The following is a 20,376-nucleotide window of genomic DNA, read 5'->3' as shown; positions in this document are numbered from 1 at the left end:
CGCGGCGGCCCGCAGGTACAAGGGGGTGCGGGACGAGGCCGGCGTTGCGTTAGGTCCCCGGGTACAGGCTGCCGCGGGGCCCGGGCAGGGCTTGGACTCATTTCGGGGTCAGTGACAGCAGGGGCGGGGCTTTCCACCTAATATTTGTGTTACTAAACAGCATCGCTGTGGAAGTCTCGGCATTAACTCCTTTTATTCGAACTCTTTGTTGCATTAAAACTCCGGAGTACAAAACCAAAGCTCTTTTCTCTGTTCATCAGCCAAAAAGAGTGAACAGGAGCTAAAAGATGAAGAAATGGAATTATTCACAAAATATTATATGGAATGGAAAGGAGGACGAACAAGTGGCAATACGTCATATACGAACATCCCACGATTTTACTACAGGGTGAGTGAGGAATCCAGATAATCTTCAACAGGAGGCTGTTCTGTGTTACAGAAGAAAGTTGGGCTTGTTCAAAGGGACACTCCAGAAGCTTAAGTAGATTGAAATCTGAATGATGTGCATTTCAAAGCATAATTTTTTGTTTCATACAACTGTGAATTTCAGCAGTCTCAAATAATTACTAAGCATCTCATCAAAGGCCATTAAATAGTTGGCTAATCAGGCAGTAGGCTTGGCTTGTTACTGAAGACAGGATGTCCTCTTTCAGAGGAGCTTTCTGTTTTAACTAAATTTTGGCATACAAGTGTTATAAATACCTATCTGCCTGTTTCTGTTCAGACGTGATGGGATGCTGCATCATGAAAATGGTGGTCAGTGGCCTTGCAGACTAAAGATGGGGCTGTTGCTTGCATCATTCAGCAGAAATGCTTGGTCCAGCAGTTTACATGTGACATGAATCAGATTGGGATGGGGGAATATGGGAGCACAAGTTCAACGTCTTGATATTGCTGGTGCTTGTCAACTTGTCCATTCAGCTGCTCTTTAACCTCAGGTGGTCCCGTATTCCTTAGGATCATGAGTTTCTGCCAATTAAGTTCTTGAATAGCTGTGGTTCAGTTGATGAACACCTATGCAACCATACAAGTTCTGGTAGTGCTGTTCATTTTTGCATGTAGACATCAGCAGAACTTTAAGTGTTCTCCCATCTGTTTTGTTGGCCAAAACAAGTCTAATAGACATTCACACTTTTGGGAGTCTGGCCTACCGCAAAATAGACAGTGCTGCTCTCTCCTGAGTGAAAACACAGTAGTAAATGTCTTCTGTGTGTGAGCCTTCTTGTGTTGCAACTGTGGGAAGGTGCTTACTGGATGAGTTATCAGGGATGAGGTATGTCTCAGTCTCTCATGTTGAAGATGTCCTGCTTTAAATAAATATTTCAATATTGCAGTAGTTTGAGACAGTGTGAACGTAATATTCCTGTAGAGGAAGCAGGTACTACACAGCATTCTGGTAGATAGTTTGTTGCTTTCTGTCAAGTAAACAGCTTCATCAGCGTGAGTCAAGACTGCCTAGGAGTACTTGGTAGATGTGTAATTTTTGTGTGATACCCTTGTACAGAAAACTAAAAGGCTACAATGTTTCTAGTTGCCAGCTGAAGATGAAGTCTTGCTTCAGAAATTGAGAGAAGAATCTAGAGCAGTCTTTCTGCAAAGAAAAAGTAGAGAGCTGTTGGATAATGAAGAGCTGCAGGTAAGAAACTATTTTCTGTATGTCTCTCAATGGCTTCTGACAGACTTTCTCTTTCTGCTGAGTTTAGCTGTCTCTTGTCCACAGAATTCTGTGTGAGGTGTTTTGCATTTGTGCACGTTGGCTGGTTGTGAAGTACTAGCTAAAGTTGAAGTGCCGCGTAGTCTTGGGTTGGTAATGTCAGTGTAAATCTTCCTCGTTACGGTGTACGTGAGGACTAAATCAATGACTTCTGGTTTTCCAATACATTCCAACAGTTTCCCTAGTGGGCCCACAAGAAGAAATAAGTTCTGTTTACGTATCCCTGAGAGATATACCCTAGAAGTCCTACTGAGTGATAGAAAAAGTGTGTGTGTGTTTAACACCAGTTCAAGGCAGTGAAAATCCCACTTGCTTTTCTGGCTGAACTGATGAAGTCTGCTGATTACCTCAGATAGCCTTGCAGCAAACCCACTTTTTTGCTGCATTTCTTAAGTGCTCTGTCTTAAGCACATTGACATCTCTAGAGAGATATCTTCTTGACCCAATATAAATTCCTTTTAAGAATCTATGGTTTCTACTGGACAAACATCAGACATCACCAATGATTGGGGAAGAAGCAATGATCAACTATGAGAACTTTTTGAAAGTTGGTGAAAAAGCTGGACCTAAATGCAAGTAAGGGTTTCTTATCTTGTATGTGCTTATTTTGGCTGAACCTAAGTGGTGCTGTAACTTTCAGTTGCTGAAATAGATGGGTGCAGTTTAATGGTGAGATAAAATCATATCCCTGTAGTTACTGATGAACTTGTTACTTCGCATTCTTGCAAAGGTGCATTGCCCTGCATCTCCGAGGGAACTTTTGATAGAGATATCTTCAAGAGGAGTATTGCATCCTCTTGAAGAATAAATTCTCATCAGCATGAGCATTTTTGTTATGTTAGTGGCCAGTAAACAGCACATTTCGTATTTGAAGAGGAAATAAAGTCTCCAGTGATATTGTTCAACCTTCCCTAATACCTTCTGATATAAAATTTCTTACCAGATGTTCTGTGTAGAGCATACAGTAAATATTCCTCCTTCATGCTCCTGCTGGAGACTGCTGTTGTGCACATAGCTTTGTGATTGAGTTTTGGGCAGAAGCAGATTAGTTGTCAGTAATGGCAGTTCCTTTTATGTTCGTATGGTTGTGAAAGATTGGAAGATAAGATACCAAAGATACTGTACTGAAGAGAAATTAGATTGAATGAAAGCTTTCAAAACTCCCACATAGCTGAAGATTCTCATAAGTGGCAAAGGCAGCTGCTTTTTATTGAGTTTACCATTGTTACCTGGTAGGATCCCACTTGATGGGTGTAATGTAACAGAGTAACAGCTTTGAATGCACAGAACACATCCTTTATTGTTAAAACAGTATTTTAAGGTGTCTGTAAGTCTTGGATGCTACACCTGGATCCCTCAGTGTAGTGTAATCGGATGTACAGAAGTATTTTTGTGCTTGTTTTACAGGCAGTTCTTCACAGCTAAGATCTTTGCTAAATTACTCCACAATGATCCTTATGGGAGGATATCTATCATGCAGTTTTTCAATTATGTCATGAGAAAAGGTTAGTTGATGCTGCTGCTTTGTTAATGAGCAGTTGTTTTATTTCCAAAGCTATTTTAAGCTTTATTAATTACTTGTTCTCTTCAACAGCAGTGAGATCTAGCCCTTGATTGCTAATGTTTTCCTGGAGGCTGGGGATTTTTTTTCCGGTTACTGGGAGGTGGGAGTTCACCCTACCTCTGAAATCCACCTCTGCTCTCAGCCACAGATACCTTGATTTGTCTGTTACATATATTGTCATTCTGATTTCCTTTATTCAAGCACTACTGTGAAGAGCAAAACAATGAAATCATACGGTGAATGTGATCCTAACTGTGATCAGACTGTCCAGCATGTAGCTTTGTTTGCTGTTTTTCATTCTACAGAGTGGTGGTATCTGCGTTTTCTAACGGGGCTTGCCAAATACATCAATACGTTCTTGTGCTTGTCACTATAGCCTCACCATATTTTCAGCTATTTTTTATTATAAATAACCACTCGGGCTGATAAATGCACTTTTAAAAAATATCTGTATTAGATCCTGTTTGAAAAGCTGAGGCTGGCTAGCAGAAAGGAGAGGTGCCTCATTGCCTTGTCCCCTGGCTACTTTGTCCTTGGGTCTGATAGGGCCTTCAGGAGGGAAGAATGGCACCTTTCCCCAGAGCAGATCAGCTTGTTTAACTTAAAATCTTGTGGTGCAAGGTTTCTGACTTGTTTTGATGAAGCTCATCCAGCAGAGCAGTCAGCCTCCAGAGTGGTGCTACAGCAGGGAAGAGGCCATTTCACCCTCAGCCCTGGGTGCTTGATGGTATTCTCTAACCAGCTGAATTCATAAATGAGCTTTTGGGGTTTGGTTTTTTTTAATATACTTGTTAAAGTTTTAGAAATGGCTGCATGTATTCACATACTTGTGCTGAACGTGTAGCGTTCTGTCTTTCTCCTCCCTGCCTCCAGCTGGTGGCTTTCCTACAGTCCATGGATTACAGCCTTTTTTCCTCTTTCTTGGTGATGTACACAGTCCCTTTTGGGAGGGGCTGAGAGTGGTGAAGTTTATAACTGAATAATGGTGAAGCATTTCCCAAAGCTTTCCTTTACCTCCAGCACTGCTACCCCTTAAGGAGGAAAGGTGGTCAGTTGAGTCTGTTGGCTTTGCCCAAACAAGTCAAACCTCGTAACAGTGTCTTGGATTGCTCTGGGTGTACAGTGCCCACCTTTAAACTGCAGCCAACAAAGAAGCAGCCTCACTCTACAACCTCTGTCATCTCCGAGTGATGCTTAGTCCGCCTTGACAAACACCTTGAAGAGGTGAATGTTGGTATGAAGCACAGCTCATATTTCATAAGAGGAACTTTTAAGCTATTTCTTCATAAAATGGAAGTTAAATTTATCTTGGAGGGTGTGAATAATAGTTTTTATGCCTGACCTGTACTCCACCTCTGTTACTGTGCTTTAACAGTGGCCTCACACATGTTGTCCTGTAATTGCCCAGTTAATGTGCCTTCTCATTGCAAAAACAGATGCTTGTGCTATTCTAATTCTTCTGTAACTCAGGAGAGAAGTCAGGACCCTCAGCTGTATCTGCAGTGTCTTATGTTGCACAAGGGGCTGTAGCAATTGGAGAAGCAGTCTGTAAGCCACATTGTACACCAGTTTTTAATGCAGCGAAGATGTGCTGCTACCCATATCTCTAGTTCAGTGAGAGAGGACAAAGCCATGTGATTCCATGCTCCAGATAAAATGTGGTGTCTGCTCAGCCATTTCTCACATCTGGTTCTCATAAAGCAGTCTTGGCCACAGCGTATCACGTATTGCCAGTGACTCTTACCAACATAAACTGAAATGATGTTTCTAAGCAGGGCTGGTACATACCATGTCTCTGCTTAAGTCTCGGAAAAATGGGAAATAGAGAGAGGCACTTAACATCCAACAGTGCCTTGTGGCCTTTAGAATAACTTCAAAAACCTTTCAAAGCTCCCTTAGGTTTCTTGCATTGTAATTCTGTTTTCTGTTCTACAGTATGGCTTCATCAGACAAGAATAGGTCTCAGTTTATATGACGTGGCAGGACAGGGCTACCTCAGAGAATCAGTAAGTAGATTCTTGATTAACTTTAATGTCTGACTTCACTCAAATGACAGAGCATCAGAAGGGCTCCACTTTTCTTCCAGTTTTATATCATAAAAGCTTGTATCATAATCTAGATTTGGGGTAGGCAAATTTGTTTGGATAAATAGCAGTCTCTGTTCCAGAGATCTGGTGGTGAGAGTGCAGCTAGAGTTTTTAACATCTGGGTAATTCTCTGAAAAAGAGGTCATAGATACCAAGGTTTTATATCATTAACACTTCACTAGATATAGTACGATACAGTAGTAATCGCAGAAAAGGATGGCTAGAGTGGGCCTCAATGAATTACTTTCCTGTTCTAACAGGAGTTGATATTATAAAATAAATAAGAAGGTTCTAGTTACCACTCTACTTAAAAAGATCTGTTAAAGAATACTCAGCAATAGGATAATCCCATTAGGAGTTATACATTGGTATTTGAAAAAGGTACAGTTGAATGCATTTCTGTTTACATGTAAAAATCATCTGCTTTGTTAACATTCTGCTTTATTTGTAGACTGTTTCAGTCATGGCATCACATGTGCATGTGTATGACCTAGGATTTCTTGCAGGGAAACAGGCTTTTTTGCTTGCTTTCATGCTCTCCCCTGCATTGTTGCAGGATTGTGTTTTTAACAAAGCATACTTGAAAGCCAGGGTGAAATATAGCAAACACACAGCAATAGTAGTGTTTGAAGCTTGTGTTCTTTCCTTTCTTAATTCTGCAGGATTTAGAAAACTATATTTTGGAACTTATCCCTACTTTGCCACAACTGGATGGTTTAGAAAAATCTTTTTACTCCTTCTATGTCTGCACAGCAGTTAGAAAGTTCTTCTTCTTTCTGGATCCCCTCAGAACTGGTAGGTTCATGTTTTCAAAATTCTTAATATGTGGGAGTATTTTAATTTTAAAAATATTTCCACAAAAGCTACTTCTGTTTTCAAAGTAATACGTAGTTGTCTTCATAGGTTTTCATTCAGCAATCTTGTATTTGAAGATTAATCTCCACTGAAGACCATGAGTCTTTACATGAGTCTAATCTGCTTCAGCAGCTAATAAATCTTAATGAGATACCCATCAGTTGTGGTAATACAGAAATTGGCAAATAAGACATTGTTTCATCCTAACGCATCCTTAGTAGTAGCTTCTTTTGTAAGTGTTTAGAGTGAACAGAAAACACAGCCACTAACAACAGGACTGCTTGCTGGAACATCCACAGAGCTGTGGAAATGCTCAAGAATGCTTACTGTGACGTGCTTCTCTTGTCATTAAACTTGTGTGCACCATGTAAACTCGTTAGAAAAGGTTTGCAGTTACGGCTGCTAATCCTTATTGAAGATGTAGCTCCCTCAGACACCAGTTTGCCTCTGCCCTTCATTTAAGTCACAGACTGCATGTATTTTCAAGATCTAGCTGTGCCATTAGTTGTGTGGGCAGTAGCCTCTGGCAAGGGTAATTACAAACAAGTAGAGTGAGTGTGTGAAGTTTAAATGCCATTATTTTGCACAGCTGTTTTGTGCAGTGTCTGCTCACCAGTCAAAGCTACACCAGCAGAAGTGCATTTCCACACCCGAGCTTTGTGTCACATCTGTAGTTTCTGAAGATGCAAGACTATCCCATCACTTAAGAGTTGGTGTTATTGCAGCAAATGTTTTAAGCGTGCTTTCTTTGCATTTTGAGTTTTACATTCTGACATTGAGCACTTGCATTTTTTTAATCTACTTCCTGGCCTTTAAGGCTTCAGGATAACTACTCTTCTGCCAATATCAGGCTAGTTTTGTTCAGTTGTTTTAAAAGCTATTTTATTTTATTTCCTAAATTAGAGCCTTATCCTTGATGTTAGAAGTTCGTTTTGTTTGGTTTTGATTTTTAGAAAGGTTTTTGGTTTTTTCCTGCTCAGAATACTTCTTTCCTAAGTAGAACCACCTAAACAAGAAGAGCCAAATGGATATGTTGGCTGGATGACTGCTAAAATGTGTTTTCCTTTTCTTGCTGCAGGGAAGATAAAGATACAGGATATTTTAGCTTGCAGCTTCCTGGATGACTTACTGGAGGTAAAGATCCCTTAGCACATACTGTTGTATTTTCATTTACTCTCTCTGAATTCTAACCTTATGTTCCTTTTAGTTAAGGGATGAAGAACTTTCTAAAGAAAGTCAGGAAACAAATTGGTTTTCTGCTCCTTCTGCATTAAGAGTTTATGGTAGGTTCCTTTAGATGTGAATGCTTTTTTTCCCTCTCCTCTCTACCTTGTATGACTTAGTTACGTTCTTAGTGTTATTTTTTCCTCTGTTTTTGTCTCTTTAAATCATCTTGATAACTTGTCTTTTTAACCCCCGTAGCCATCATTTCACTATATCTTCTGACTTCACAATTTCAGTTCTCTGCTGTCGCTCTTTACCATGATTTTATCCACTTGTCATTTTGTGCTTGGTGCACAAGGTACAAGATTCCTCTGTAACCTTTATCTTTTGACTGTTTCATTCATGCTTTTGCACCACCTTTAGCTTATTTTTCCATGCTTACTGCAGATATGTTTGATATAATGTGCGTTTAGCCTTCTGCTCCTTTCTCTGCATACGCAGCCTTTGCTGTTGAGCCTTTACCTTAGAATAGAACGATTAGCACCTTATTATGGGAATACCACCCCACTCCCCCATGTCTTGTGCTCATTTATGATGCTCTGTGGGTATTATTGTGGATCTGGCGTATTGCCACTTAAAGGCATTAACTTTATGATGAAAATTAGATGAATATTTAACAAGCGTGACATTTTCTTTCTCTGTTGAAACAGTTCTTTGCTAATAAAATGCTAATATTATGTTTTGCCCTCTATATCTCATCCCAAGGCCAGTACTTAAACCTTGATAAAGACCATAATGGCATGCTCAGCAAAGAAGAGCTGTCCCGCTATGGAACAGGGACTCTGACCAACATATTTTTGGATCGTGTCTTTCAGGAATGCTTAACTTACGATGGCGAAATGGTAATCACATCTTTTCACTTTGTTCACAATATAAAGCTTTGGCTTAATGAGACAGGAATTATCTCATAATCAAAATCTTTAAAATAAAGAGCAGCTTGAGGGTAAATTTTGTTTATCCCTGTCCACACAAATGACCATGCAGCAGATTAGAAAATTAGTTTCCTTATCAGCAAGGTGATCGCAGTGTGGCTTAAAGACAGGTTGCTTGTTTTGAAAAGCAGAGGTGGCACAAAAACCAGGCAGCCTAGGATAAAGCTTGAAAAAATGTATAGATGTTGCAATGCTTTTTAGTTACTTGTAATTCTTTGGAGGGCCAAAGACAAGTGGCACCCTTGAGGCTAATGCAGGTTCACTGACCTGTCCATTTCCTCATGGAGACAGCAGTGTTGGTTGTAAGCTTTCTGTAGCTGTGAAAAATGGGAAGTCTAAGTTAACATAAAAACTTGTATCTATATTTTGAAAGCTTTACTTGGTGTATTGCTATTCTTGTCTGCATTCAGATGACATAACTCTAAGTGATAGATTACAAATTCACTGTGCAGTCCTGCCTGGTGTTTAAGGTAGACGGGGTTATTTTATGCACAGGACTGACAGATCTCTGTCCTTGTCACTCCTGCATCGGGATTGGGAAACCAAGACAGTGAAAAAAGAGAAGTGTGATACATATTTGTGATGTCTGCTAATGCTTCTGGCATGTGATTTGCCAAACTACACACTCTGGTCTAAGGATCATGCACTTTATGGGCCATGAAGTTCACTGTTTGGTAATGGTAGGTTTACTGTCACTGCCCATTTAATTTGGGGTAATGAAAACTTACATGGCTTTTCTTCACTAGTTTGGTATGTTTAGCAGTCTAAAGATGTATTAAACATTGTTTAAAAGTACATATTGCATGATTAATTTTGATTTATACTTGGAATCCTATTTTACCTCTAATATGGCAGGATTTCGTACCATCAGCAGTCATTAAAAACTAACTTCTCTGTTCATGTCGGTGGCTGCAGCCATTTTCTATTTCATGATGGGTTTTTTTTTTCCAAAAAAAGATCGATCTCCTACAATGAAATAGCTGCCAATTATAAAGTTCCTGCTTGCAAAATCAATTTAGAAAGAATACTGTAATAAACATGATTGTATCTACTTTTAGGACTATAAAACCTACCTGGACTTTGTGCTTGCATTAGAAAACAGAAAGGAGCCTGCAGCTCTGCAATATATTTTCAAACTGCTTGATATAGAGAACAAAGGATACCTGAATGTCTTTTCCCTTAATTATTTCTTCAGGGTAAGTCCCTTTATAGCAGTAGGTCATTTTCTGTGTTTATAGTGTTACAGCCTGTGTGCTTCTGCATGCAGATCTGCAGGGGATCACTTTAAAATACCAGTACCCACTGGGAAGCTCGTAACTACTTCTAAGAAGACTTAAAATATTAAAAAAAATATATTCCAAAAGTTGGAAAGAATTCAAAAGGTATTTTCAACATTTCAACAGCAATTGAAATCAACTGTTCTGATTAGTTTAGGAAAATATTTTCTATTCAGTTTTTTAAAAAATTGATGTCGTCCTAAAGTTTCCGAATGATTACCTATTAAAATATCTTGTGATCGTTCTAATTGGTTATTGCCTGTGGTTTTAATTTCCACTATAATGCTAAAAGTTAGTAAAAGAAATGAAAAGAATACAAGGCAGTGATGGGCCTGTAGAGCTGTGAGATTTCTTCATTGAGAGTATCGACTGCAAATGCTTCCTGCATTTGTCATGTTCTGTATTTTTATCTCCCAGAGTAGGTTTAAAGTAAGCTTGAACTTTTAGTTGCTGTTAAAATTAACCTAAGGCTTGTAAAGCCTCCCTCTGCGCTGTGGTTTGTGTGCGAATGGTTTTTATGTTTCTCTTCTGGCAGTTTTGGTTTTTTTGTTGGGGCAGATGCTTGATCATACTCCAAAATTCGTCCCTCGTTTAAACTTTCGGAAACGGAATGTTCTACATTTTCCTTGACGTCAGAGCAGTTCCTTATGGCTCTGTGGATCGCTGCTTTTCTGCTAGCCTGTGTGGGCAGATGTGCACCTCTGGAGGCTCAGCTGGTGCAGCCGTGCTGATGGGGCTATGCAGCTCGTGCTGGTGAAACATCTGTGCTCCCAGTTGTTGTTTGCAGGCAGAGGTTTGGTGATGCAGCTGTTTAAATAGTATCGCATTAAAAGAACTAATATTAAGGAATCTTGTTTTGCTTAAAACAAGAAATGCCCACTTACAGCATGAACTGAGCGAAACCTTCCACATGTGGGCAAATGCTCAAGTTCATCGTCTCCCTCACATTATTGTTTGATCAACCAGAATACAGATTCCATTTTCAAAGCAATTGAAAGTGTGAGTAGCCACACTGGTCTGGATGGTCTTTTCCCTTCTCTTTCACTTGTCTGTATTTCACACTTTGTCAGAAAAACAAACCTTCTGGTTTGAGCTTATTTCTGTATTAAGCTTTGAGTGCCAAATGTCTGTATATCCCATTTGCAGAGTGCTCAAACACTGGTCAGAGCGAAGGTTGGATTCTTACCATACGACTAAGACCTGTGAACCTAGACATGGCTGATCAGAACCACTGATGATGCCTTAGCTCATCCCTGCCTCTTTCATGGAAGAGAATTGGTTGCAAGCTGTACCATGAATGTGTTGTCACGGGGCAATACAGCTTAAGATGTGGCGGCATTAAAAAAGCTTCATGCAGTGTCAGTATAATGCAGCACCACCTATTCCTAACTTTTCTTTTGTTTCTAGGCTATCCAGGAACAAATGAAAATCCATGGACAAGAGCCAGTTTCTTTTCAGGACGTCAAGGTTAGTTTTACTGAATAGAGGGCTACGTGAAATACTCAAATAAGCACTTCATAATTTACTGACGTTATAGTGTAGTTTCTAGGTTGGTGTACGTTTACTTTCAGAGTGGTAGAGGTGATCTGACTTGTCCTACTCATATGCTTGAAAATGTCTTTCTGTTCAGCAGTTACCCTGTAAGAAATCTGGTACGCAACTGTTCTCTTAGATTCCTTATGAATAGACAAAGTGCCTGTTACATACACGTTGCTGTGCCTTACACATTCCAAGATTCTTGGTATGTCTAGGAGCATCCCTCGGGCTGGTGGGACTGGTGACTAAAAAAACCTGTCTATAAAACTGTCTTTATTACTGCCTACTTGACATTTAGCCATTTTAGTACTTAAAAAAAAAAAAAGTACAAGAGCTTCTATAAAACTCAGCTCATACAAATGAACTAAGTTTCATGTTGCTATTTTGAGGCCAAAGGCTCCCCAGAAAAGCAAATTCTTATTTGAGATGTGGGAGCTGAGCACACTGCTCCTATCTGTACCAGTTGTTGTGCTTTGTAAGTTAAATGGTTTGGGACTTAACAGCTTTTTTTGTAAATTGGTGTGGATGGCACGAGTTACCCAAAGACCATTCTGTACATGGTATACAGTAGTCATTATTTTGCTCATTAATGTGTGGGGGGTTTTTTTCCCCCAATTTTGACTTTTCTTTCATAGGATGAAATCTTTGATATGGTAAAGCCTAAGGATCCTTACAAAATCTCCCTTCAAGACTTAATCAATAGCAGTCAAGGAGACACTGTCACCAGCATCCTCATTGACCTGAATGGCTTCTGGACGTACGAGAACAGAGAGGTCCTTGTGGCCAGTGATAATGACAGCGCTGCTGATGTTGATGAGACGTGACTTTGAACAGGAGCAGGCTGCGTCCACAGAGAGATCTCGGTCTGCTGCACCAACTGTTGGAAGCTGGAAACACCTGAATCAATGCCTCCTCCCTTTTACTTCCCTCCCCTCCCCCCAGATAATATGAAATGTGGTTCATAGATGAACTGCAGAACCAATTGCTGAAACCAAAAAATCAAGTGTTGTTAATGAGGTAAAAATTACCTCTTGCTTGTTGGGGTTTTTTTGTAAATAAATATTTTTTGACTTTTTCCCTGTGTACCAAGCCCTATTCTTATTTGAATACTCTGTCCTAGAATGTGAATTTATCCTGGAAGTAAGGATGTGGTTCTAGGTAACTTCAGCACTGACCTGCATCCACTCAGCCATCCCAGGCCTCCCACTCGTTCTGTATGGCTTCCTCTAGTGATAACATTGTTGAGCATGCTGTCGTAAGGGCAAAAGTCTTCAGTAAGAGGTAAAGAGCCTTGGCTTTTTCCTTCTCTACGTGTCCAGCTGTAAGGGTCTATCAGAAAGGACAAGCAAGTACTGAACTGACTGAATACTTGCCCAATACTTCAGAGGTATATTAACAAATAAAACTGCATGAGCTTTAGATCTAGTTAAAGCTAATCCGAACACAAGGCTTTCACTAACTTAGCCTCCTGTGCAAGTATTTTATGTAATTTAACTCAGTTATACAGCTATGCTACAGCAGTAGTTGAAGTAGTAAAACTCTATAACAAAGCTGTAGGAATATTTTAACTTTCAGATAAAACTGCAGCAGCTCCAGGCCAGAGGTGGTTGCAATCCTGCACTATTTATTGATTAGCTTGAGACAGTGGTGAACGCACTGAGTACGTTAACAAGGACTACATGAGCTTGTAAGGAAGGGGTGGAGGTGATCTGGTATCTTGAATTTCAGTGCTTGGATGTGCCACCAGGATGTGTGACTCAATAGGAAGCAGTGAACAGGCCTGCACTCCTGTGTGCAGGTACAGTTCTGAAGACCGCACCCTTTTAAAGGAAAAGCCATGGCCAACTTCCAGTTCAAAAATTATATTAAATATAAAATAACCAATTAATGCATTTACAGAAAAATTAAACCATTATGAAAGTAACCACTTTCATACAGTTTGCAAAAAACTGAAGGAAGGATTAAGTTAAGGCACAGTGAGTAATACAGTATTTTATACAAAGACGTTTAAACCCAAGGCAGTGAGAGTGTTTCTTACGCGACACAGAGGAGGGAGAGGAAATAAAAACAATGCAACTGACATTAATTTCTTGGCAGAAAAGCAAAGCATCCTTCAGCTTTAAAGGTTTTACTCTTGAGCTACTGAGGCTTTCTATCTTTGACAGTAAGAACTCCCAACAAGCTGTTTTCTCACTGTATTCCCCAGTGTTGAACCAAGCTCTCCCTTGCAGGTGTGCAGATCTAAGGAATGACTCGACAGCTGTCAGCACCCTCTGCCTTAGTGCAAAGAGAGGCAAAGAACAGAGCATCCAAACAGATGGGACAGAGCTGATGGCTGAATCTTCCTCAGAAGATTTTTTGTAGCGCTGGAGTGCTGACGGCAGATGAGAGAAGGAATTTGTGCTCTACAGGACACCAGTTCACTTAGGGCTGTCTGAAATGCGTCACTGAACTCTGGAAACTGATAGCCAAAATACCTGGCCTCTGCTATTAGATCAGGCTCCTCTGTTAGTTGGTAGTGGGGCCAAGGCCAGGGAGGGACACATGATAGCCAACACAAAATTTCTCTGGAGACTATTTTAAAAACCTTTTGGAAATCTCAGTGACAGAAGTACTGTTTGACATGGTAACTCGTCCAGGTTCTCTGCTCCTCTGCCTACAGTGATTCTGTACAGACAGATTCTGACATCTGATTGTCACAAAGTAAAACATTTGCCTTTTGCAAGCTACAACAGAGTGACAGTCATAGCAGTAAAATACCCTTCATTGATATTTGGGGCTACTTAAGAGCTTTGGAGCTACCTGCATGTCACTTAGACAAAACCAAAAATTACTGCTGTTGCGGTATTGCAACTCTTTTGTTTATGTAAGAAAAAGGGGGAGTCATAAGTTTGGTTTTGTGTTTTCTAATTAATTATGTATTCTGTGCTAGAGGCAGGAAGGGAAATGGCACAGTAATGGCACATCCCTTACTGGTTACTAAACAGTCTGTTTAGGTTAATTAAATACACTGACTCAGGTAATTTATGTCCAAAAAAATTTTCATAGTTCTAGACTGGTACCTTACAGTGTCCTGTGCATTCAGTATAATTTAGCAAGGCTTTAGTTTATTTCCCAGGACCATTCAGAGCATGTCAAGTATTCAGGTAGGTGAGTGTCTTAATTCTTGGAGTGAGGACATCTTCCACTGATGCGGGATCTGTACTTTGCTCAGCACTGAATGGAGCAGCTGAGCACTGCTGGGCTCCCAGTGTGCTGGTACTTGTTAATAAGTTCTTAAGGGTGTTTACAGCCTCCTTTATAGTTTTTTTTTTTAATTAAAAAAAAGTCAGTAGACCCTTAAATCTAATTAACACTAAATCTAACATGATCTCTTGTGTTAAACAATGACATAAAAAAATACATGCATACAATAGTGACAATAAATAGGGGAAATCGGACACCATTATAATGACTTGTGAGTTACAGGATATTGATTCCTATTAATCTATTCATAGAGAGCCAAGTTGCAAACAATGTGCAAATCAGAAGTAGGTGTTTAGAAGTAGGAAACAGCCCTGTATCTGCAATCCACAGGTGTTAGAGACACAGCAACTCAAATAAAAGACATTTTTACTTGCTTTACACAGAAATTAGCTCACACATTCGATTTTAGACCAAACATTTGTAGTGCAATTTTCATGTTAAGTGGAGTGCCAATTTGGCAGAACGCCGCGGCCTTTATTGGGCAGACAAACTGAACAGACATCGCCCAGCTCTCTCCTGATCAATAAGAATGTGAGAAGTTGTATTTCACTGAACGACTATAATCCTCTATTTCCTGCTTTCTACAGCCAGACTGTGACACCTGACACTTCCTATTTCCTACATTATATGGAGCTCTACACTTAAGGAGGGACAGGAACTACCTCTTGTTTATTTTCCCCAACAGACTGGCAGTCTCCCTCATTTTCAAAGTTTACATTCACGAATGAAGTGCATGCTGTTGCTTCAGGCTGGTCTGTCTGGACAGGAGCTTCAGCCTGTGGCTTGTTCTGCTGCTCCTGATGCTGTCTTTCTGCTGCTTCTGACATCTTGTTTTCCTGTTCCTCCTCTTCCTCCTAAAAACAGGTAACAAGATTCATAAGCTACTATTTACTCTCTGCCACTTACTTACATTCACTTTAAGTCTTTCCATAAGAACATGCCATTTCCCATTACAAGGCAAGGACATTTGCTCCACTAGAAAATGGTCATTAGTTGATCATTAGATGAGGTATGTTCCAGAATTCCCATTATGGGAAAAAAAATAATTGTCAAAAGTGAAGGATTAAACTGTTAAATAAACACACTTCCAAATGAAGATTATTTGATTTTGCATAAAGCACTGGCTACCCATCAGTCATTTCCAGTTATGGTTTACAACAAATGCTACCATGATGTCCAATTTACCCTGGACACTTCATTGAACAAGTTTTAGAGTTGGAAAGCATATTCCCAGCAGCTGCCTCTTTACAACGCCCAGTAACTGCTCCATCCAACTTTCTCAAACTGTGGACTTGAAAACGCATTGTACCTGAGAACCAAATGAGCAGTGATCAGGACCCAGCCCGTTCCAAGACTGAGGAGCTGGTGAGAAAAGGCTGGTGGATAAGCAAACGTTAATCATGCCCCAGATGAAAACTGAAGGCGAGCTGAAATAGAGGTTCTGAAACTTCATTTTAGTGCTGGAATACAAATCTCGTTTTTAAAAAATGCCAGGAAAGGCAATTTGAGAGAAAAAGAGTGCCAGAACCCTATCTGTCCCGCACACATACCTCTCTCTTCATCCTGTAATACTCGTCAATGGCATACTGGTACTTCGGTGTGCTTATTCCCAGAACTGATGCAATCTTCTCCCCAAGGAAATCACACACTAAAAACCAGAGGTTTACACATGATTAATATCTAGAAGAAAATTCTTAAGCACCATTTTCTTTTAAAAGGTATCATCATCTTACCCGAATGGTTTTCCATAGTCCTACTGCACTCAGAAGACAAACCCAAAATGTGCTGGACTATTTATATGTAATTATTAGCTCAACATACTAATAGTTGTTCTCTAAGATAAAAGGAGAAGAACATGGAAATAATGGAAATCTAGATGGTGGTAGTGTTAGTTTGAATTCTACCAGTTTCAGCTTTGGATCTAGGTTTGCTTTGCTCAGGGATCAGTTAAAGGATAAGCCTTTAATTAAACCTTAACTGAAAATTAAGGCTAGGCAAAAATACATGGCTACCAACTGTACTGGCACTTCAGTCTAACAGGACCATCAAACTGGAGAGTTATTTATTAGCAGATGCATATTTCAAGTCAGTAACAGTTTTAACAATGTTCTGTGTTGCATATTAATGGATTAATACAATATTTAGGTTTCAGCTGTCTCAATTTTCAAGCTGGAGGCTACGTGCAGCGCTGCTCTAGAACAGGCAGTGCACGGCCTGCAGTGGGGAACAGGGCGGCTTGGGTCAGTCTCTGTACCACGGGGATGGCTACAGCACTGGCTCCTGAGTAAAGGGAAATATACTGACTGCACTTCAAACTGCAAATCTGCCCCGAGGATGCAAATGAGTCACTAATCTTCAGGGAAAACAGGTGAGAAGTTAGCAATGGAATGGTTCAAAGAATATTCACAATAACTAATTGTATAGATATCCTGGCATCCAGAGCTCTGTAAAGAGTTCAAATCATAAACGTCAGAGGCAAAACTGAAGTGGGAAGAAGGAAGCACTAATCTGCAAATTCATCACAGACTTCTGAAAAAGGGAAAGCAGTAGCTACCTTTCTGTAGGAAGAACAGAGAGTCAATTACACTGTACATTAAATGAAAAGTGTTTCTAAAAATAAGGATGGGTTGATTAACAGAACAGACTGGCAATATTTTTTTTAAATAAAGTGTGTAATGACATAAACCCCACAATATTAATCAAAAAAACCCCAACCAAACAAAAAACCTTTACACGATGGAAAGAACACAGACTAGGACAAGCATTTGTAAAATTCTGGAAAACTTTGAGGTCCACAGATCAAATAAACTTCAATGCAGTGAGTTCAGGACTCCTGACAACAGTCTTACTTTTGTTTAATCTGTAACCTCAGAAGGCTGTTGTAAAGCACAAGGCCAGATGTGTTTCTTGGGATAACTTCTAGTTGTCCTCTTCATGACAACTGTCAGTTTAGTTACTCCAAACAGCATTCCTTTCAGGTAGCACCACACAAAATGGTTCCATACAAAACCTAATAGAAAGCTGAAATATTCCCTTGCCAACTCTAACCTATCTCCATATGGAGAAAAAGAGGGGAAAAAGAATGTCCAGGAAAATGGTGTTTTCTGTTAGAGACAGGTTGATTTAAAGTGACAAAGAAGGTGCTTAAGAGAGTCCATGTCCACAGATTAAAATACAGGTTAATTCAGTTTTGAAAAGATGGCCGGTAGCTCACAAAGATGATTTGCAGTCTGTCAAAGCAATGTTCAGTATTCCATTACGGGTTCACCCCAGAATTAAATAAAGCAATACCTGATAGGGTTGACGTGGCGACTCGCAGCATGTGAAACCACAAGTAGGGTCCCCACGTGAGCGTTGTCTGTAAGAACAAGAGCAGTATGCACAAGTACAGCTGTGTGTTCATGGTCCATAATACATGCAAAAGCTCAGACAGATTGAGAAGGAAGATCTGCCAGGTACCACAATATTTTTGCTTTAAAATAAGTCTAGATCTGACATACGTGGAGCAAGGTATCACTGTAAGATATAACTATAACCACACAAGATATAAATATAACCTCTAGGAACATTTGTTTCACTGGTTTTGTTTCCCACTCCCAGGCCTGGGAAATGACAAGCACCCAACTCAATCCCAAGGTAACCAGAAATCCCTGTAACTAGAAAGACCTTTCCACAGTGTTGTGAATTCACAGAACCACAGAATGCTTTGGGTCAGAAGGGCCCTTTAGAGGTCCTCTAGTCCAGGTCCCCTGCAGTGAGTCAGGACATCTCCAACCAGTGCGTTAACTAAGTAGTTCCTCATTACAGTAACGGGAGAACTGCAGAGGACTGTTCAAAACCAAACCCAAACCTCACTGTGGTAACTGAGCAAGGGGCTGCTTCAAGTAGTTAAAACCAGACACGAATTATCATTTGGAATTGGACCTGAAGAACAAAACCAGGCACCACGAGAGAGGGAGAGTTATCGCAACCCTCTGAGGGAGCGATGGACAGGGCCTAAAGCGCCTGGGGTGGTGTGAACAAGGAGGCACACAAAATGAACAACGCAGGGCTCAGGTGGGGTCACCTGAAGCACTTGAAGGCGAGGAAGTCTCTCTGAGGTGCCTGCACATGAGAGCACACAGCATGGGGAGGAAAACATGAGGAATTAAGAGACCTGTGTGCAGCTGCAGGACTGGGATCTTGTTGGGATCCCAGAGATGCAGTGGACAGCTCGCATGGGTGCAATGGATACAGGTGCTGTAGGAAGGACAGGCCAGGAGGACGACGAGGGGGAGCGGCCCTTTGCACGACTATGGCATATTCATGGGCACAGAGGAAGTACTGCAGCCTGCAGACAAACTGAGATACTTACACATAGGAACTGAGAGAAAATTTAGAAATTAACAGGCACACATAGGCTATCCTCTTCACTACGGAAAGAGCCTGTATCTGGTTTTTTTAAATAAACCAAACAACGAGCAATGTAATAAAGAGGAGAAGGAGAAACGCAGGTTTCAATCGAACAAGGAAAAAGTGCTTACTTTTGCAAGAAGGCAAACTCAAATTTCATAGTGAAAGAAAACACTTAGAGTTAACAATCTGTTGTATTCAAGCAAGCTCATTGTTGTGATTTCCCCCCGTAAAGATCTCTGTAGAGGTACTTTCCTTATGGAACGTAAGCAATTAAAAGTGTCAGCTTCTATTAACTGAAACTCATTAGCTCCGCTAAGTTATATATGTATTTATAACTTCTTGCTAAAAACTGTTTGATGGTAACCATTTTTGGTGATCTTATTAAATAGGTATCTGTACAGGACAAATATTATTATAAATAATACAACTACTGACTGATTAATATAGCCTCAGTATGCACGTACACAAGCTACGGGACTTCAGTGCTTTCCAAGCATAGCCTCTACAAATCAGTGCGGCATGAAATCGTCTGGCGAGCCAGAAACTCAAGTTGAGCAGGCTGAAAAAAAAGCCAGATGCTGCATATTTTTGGCAGTGGGTATGGAAAATGTCCTGCCAAGGTAAAAATGTAAGCAAAACCTGCTGCTATCCTGCTTGCACAAAAGCACCTCCAGCTTGTTGATTACGTGCTCAGTTGGCAGACAGGCTGACAGCAATCATGGGGGAGTTTGTTCAGTTAAAGAAGTCAGGGAAAGTGCTGGAAAAGCTGTTTGCCACAGGTGCAAATAATGGCATTGATGAGGCTCTGTACAATCCTTCAAAACAAGGTGACAAGGTTAAAAAGCATTCACACAGTGCGCAGGACAAACACGGGCCTGCTGCGCCACTGCAAGCAAGAGCTACAAGAGCTCCCTTAGCACTGAAGAGTGAAAAGATGTTCAACATGACAAAAGCCAGACACAGAATATTCCAACATCTTTGCGGTAACACAAATACAGGGAACGTCTGAGGCTCTGCAGACACAGAGGTTCTGTTTCCACTGTTCTCTTACCACAATTAAAACCCAGTTTGGTATGGTAGGAGCACTTCTAAGTTCAGCTTCACGGAAACCACTGCTTTCTGACAAAGCCCAACTGGACACTTCTTCACCGTTCCCCCAGCAATGCTTTGCCAGTCCCCTCAAATTCAAAAACTGAGCAATCTTTCAAGTGTCTCAAAAGGCAATATAAATCCATGAGAATCCACTTCACACAAATTCCACAGGAGAAAGGAGATGGCTCGGAGAGTAAACCACTAAGAACAACCAGGAACAAGGAAACATATCCAAGGAATAATCCTCCTGTTTTTCCCCCCTTTACTTCTGCAGGGTAAGTTTGGGTGGTTTCCCAGAGCGCCTCAGAGATCTGAACCTGAGGTGAGATAAGGTACTGGAAAAAAGCAGAACTGTTTAGGTGGTATGAACAGGGCTGTTAGGCAACGGCTCAGGACAAACTAATTGTACTCCATGAAGTAGCTTTAATGCATCGACTAAGTTTGCCAATGACAC

General features: G+C 40.5%; 2 protein-coding genes across 2 annotated transcripts in view; one reads left to right on the top strand and one right to left on the bottom strand.

The window, feature by feature from the left end:
• Positions 1-235: 235 nt before the first annotated feature.
• On the top strand, positions 236-12,264 carry PPP2R3C (protein phosphatase 2, regulatory subunit B'', gamma). Its single transcript, XM_010189621.1, has 12 exons — positions 236-388; positions 1,532-1,636; positions 2,178-2,290; positions 3,122-3,219; positions 5,214-5,284; positions 6,028-6,160; positions 7,299-7,354; positions 7,428-7,503; positions 8,150-8,286; positions 9,435-9,572; positions 11,061-11,120; positions 11,825-12,264. Exons 1-12 carry the CDS (start codon positions 296-298, stop codon positions 12,011-12,013), a joined length of 1,269 nt encoding a protein of 422 aa, XP_010187923.1. The 5' UTR covers positions 236-295; the 3' UTR covers positions 12,014-12,264.
• A 2,383-nt stretch (positions 12,265-14,647) lies between these two features.
• The window catches only part of FAM177A1 (family with sequence similarity 177, member A1), a gene marked incomplete at its 5' end in the record, with an annotated part of 11,285 nt that continues 5,556 nt past the window's right edge, over positions 14,648-20,376 (bottom strand). Inside the window, 3 exons of the mRNA XM_010189622.1 lie at positions 14,648-15,289; positions 15,986-16,083; positions 17,727-17,793. Coding sequence (XP_010187924.1) covers positions 15,077-15,289; positions 15,986-16,083; positions 17,727-17,793 — 378 coding nt within the window. The remainder of the gene's footprint in view (positions 15,290-15,985; positions 16,084-17,726; positions 17,794-20,376) is intronic.

Source organism: Mesitornis unicolor, unplaced genomic scaffold (genome assembly GCF_000695765.1).
Source record: "Mesitornis unicolor isolate BGI_N332 unplaced genomic scaffold, ASM69576v1 scaffold19388, whole genome shotgun sequence".
Classification (NCBI taxonomy): Eukaryota; Metazoa; Chordata; class Aves; order Mesitornithiformes; family Mesitornithidae; genus Mesitornis; species Mesitornis unicolor.
This window is presented reverse-complemented; position numbering and strand designations above follow the sequence as displayed.

Bases quoted from the DNA above. Each gene is read 5' to 3' on its own strand.
- PPP2R3C (XM_010189621.1), top strand. From the start codon at position 296: ATGGAATTATTCACAAAATATTATATGGAATGGAAAGGAGGACGAACA. The intron at 1,637-2,177 runs GTAAGAAACTAT...ATTCCTTTTAAG, and splicing joins TGGATAATGAAGAGCTGCAG to AATCTATGGTTTCTACTGGA. The intron at 8,287-9,434 runs GTAATCACATCT...ATCTACTTTTAG, and splicing joins TAACTTACGATGGCGAAATG to GACTATAAAACCTACCTGGA.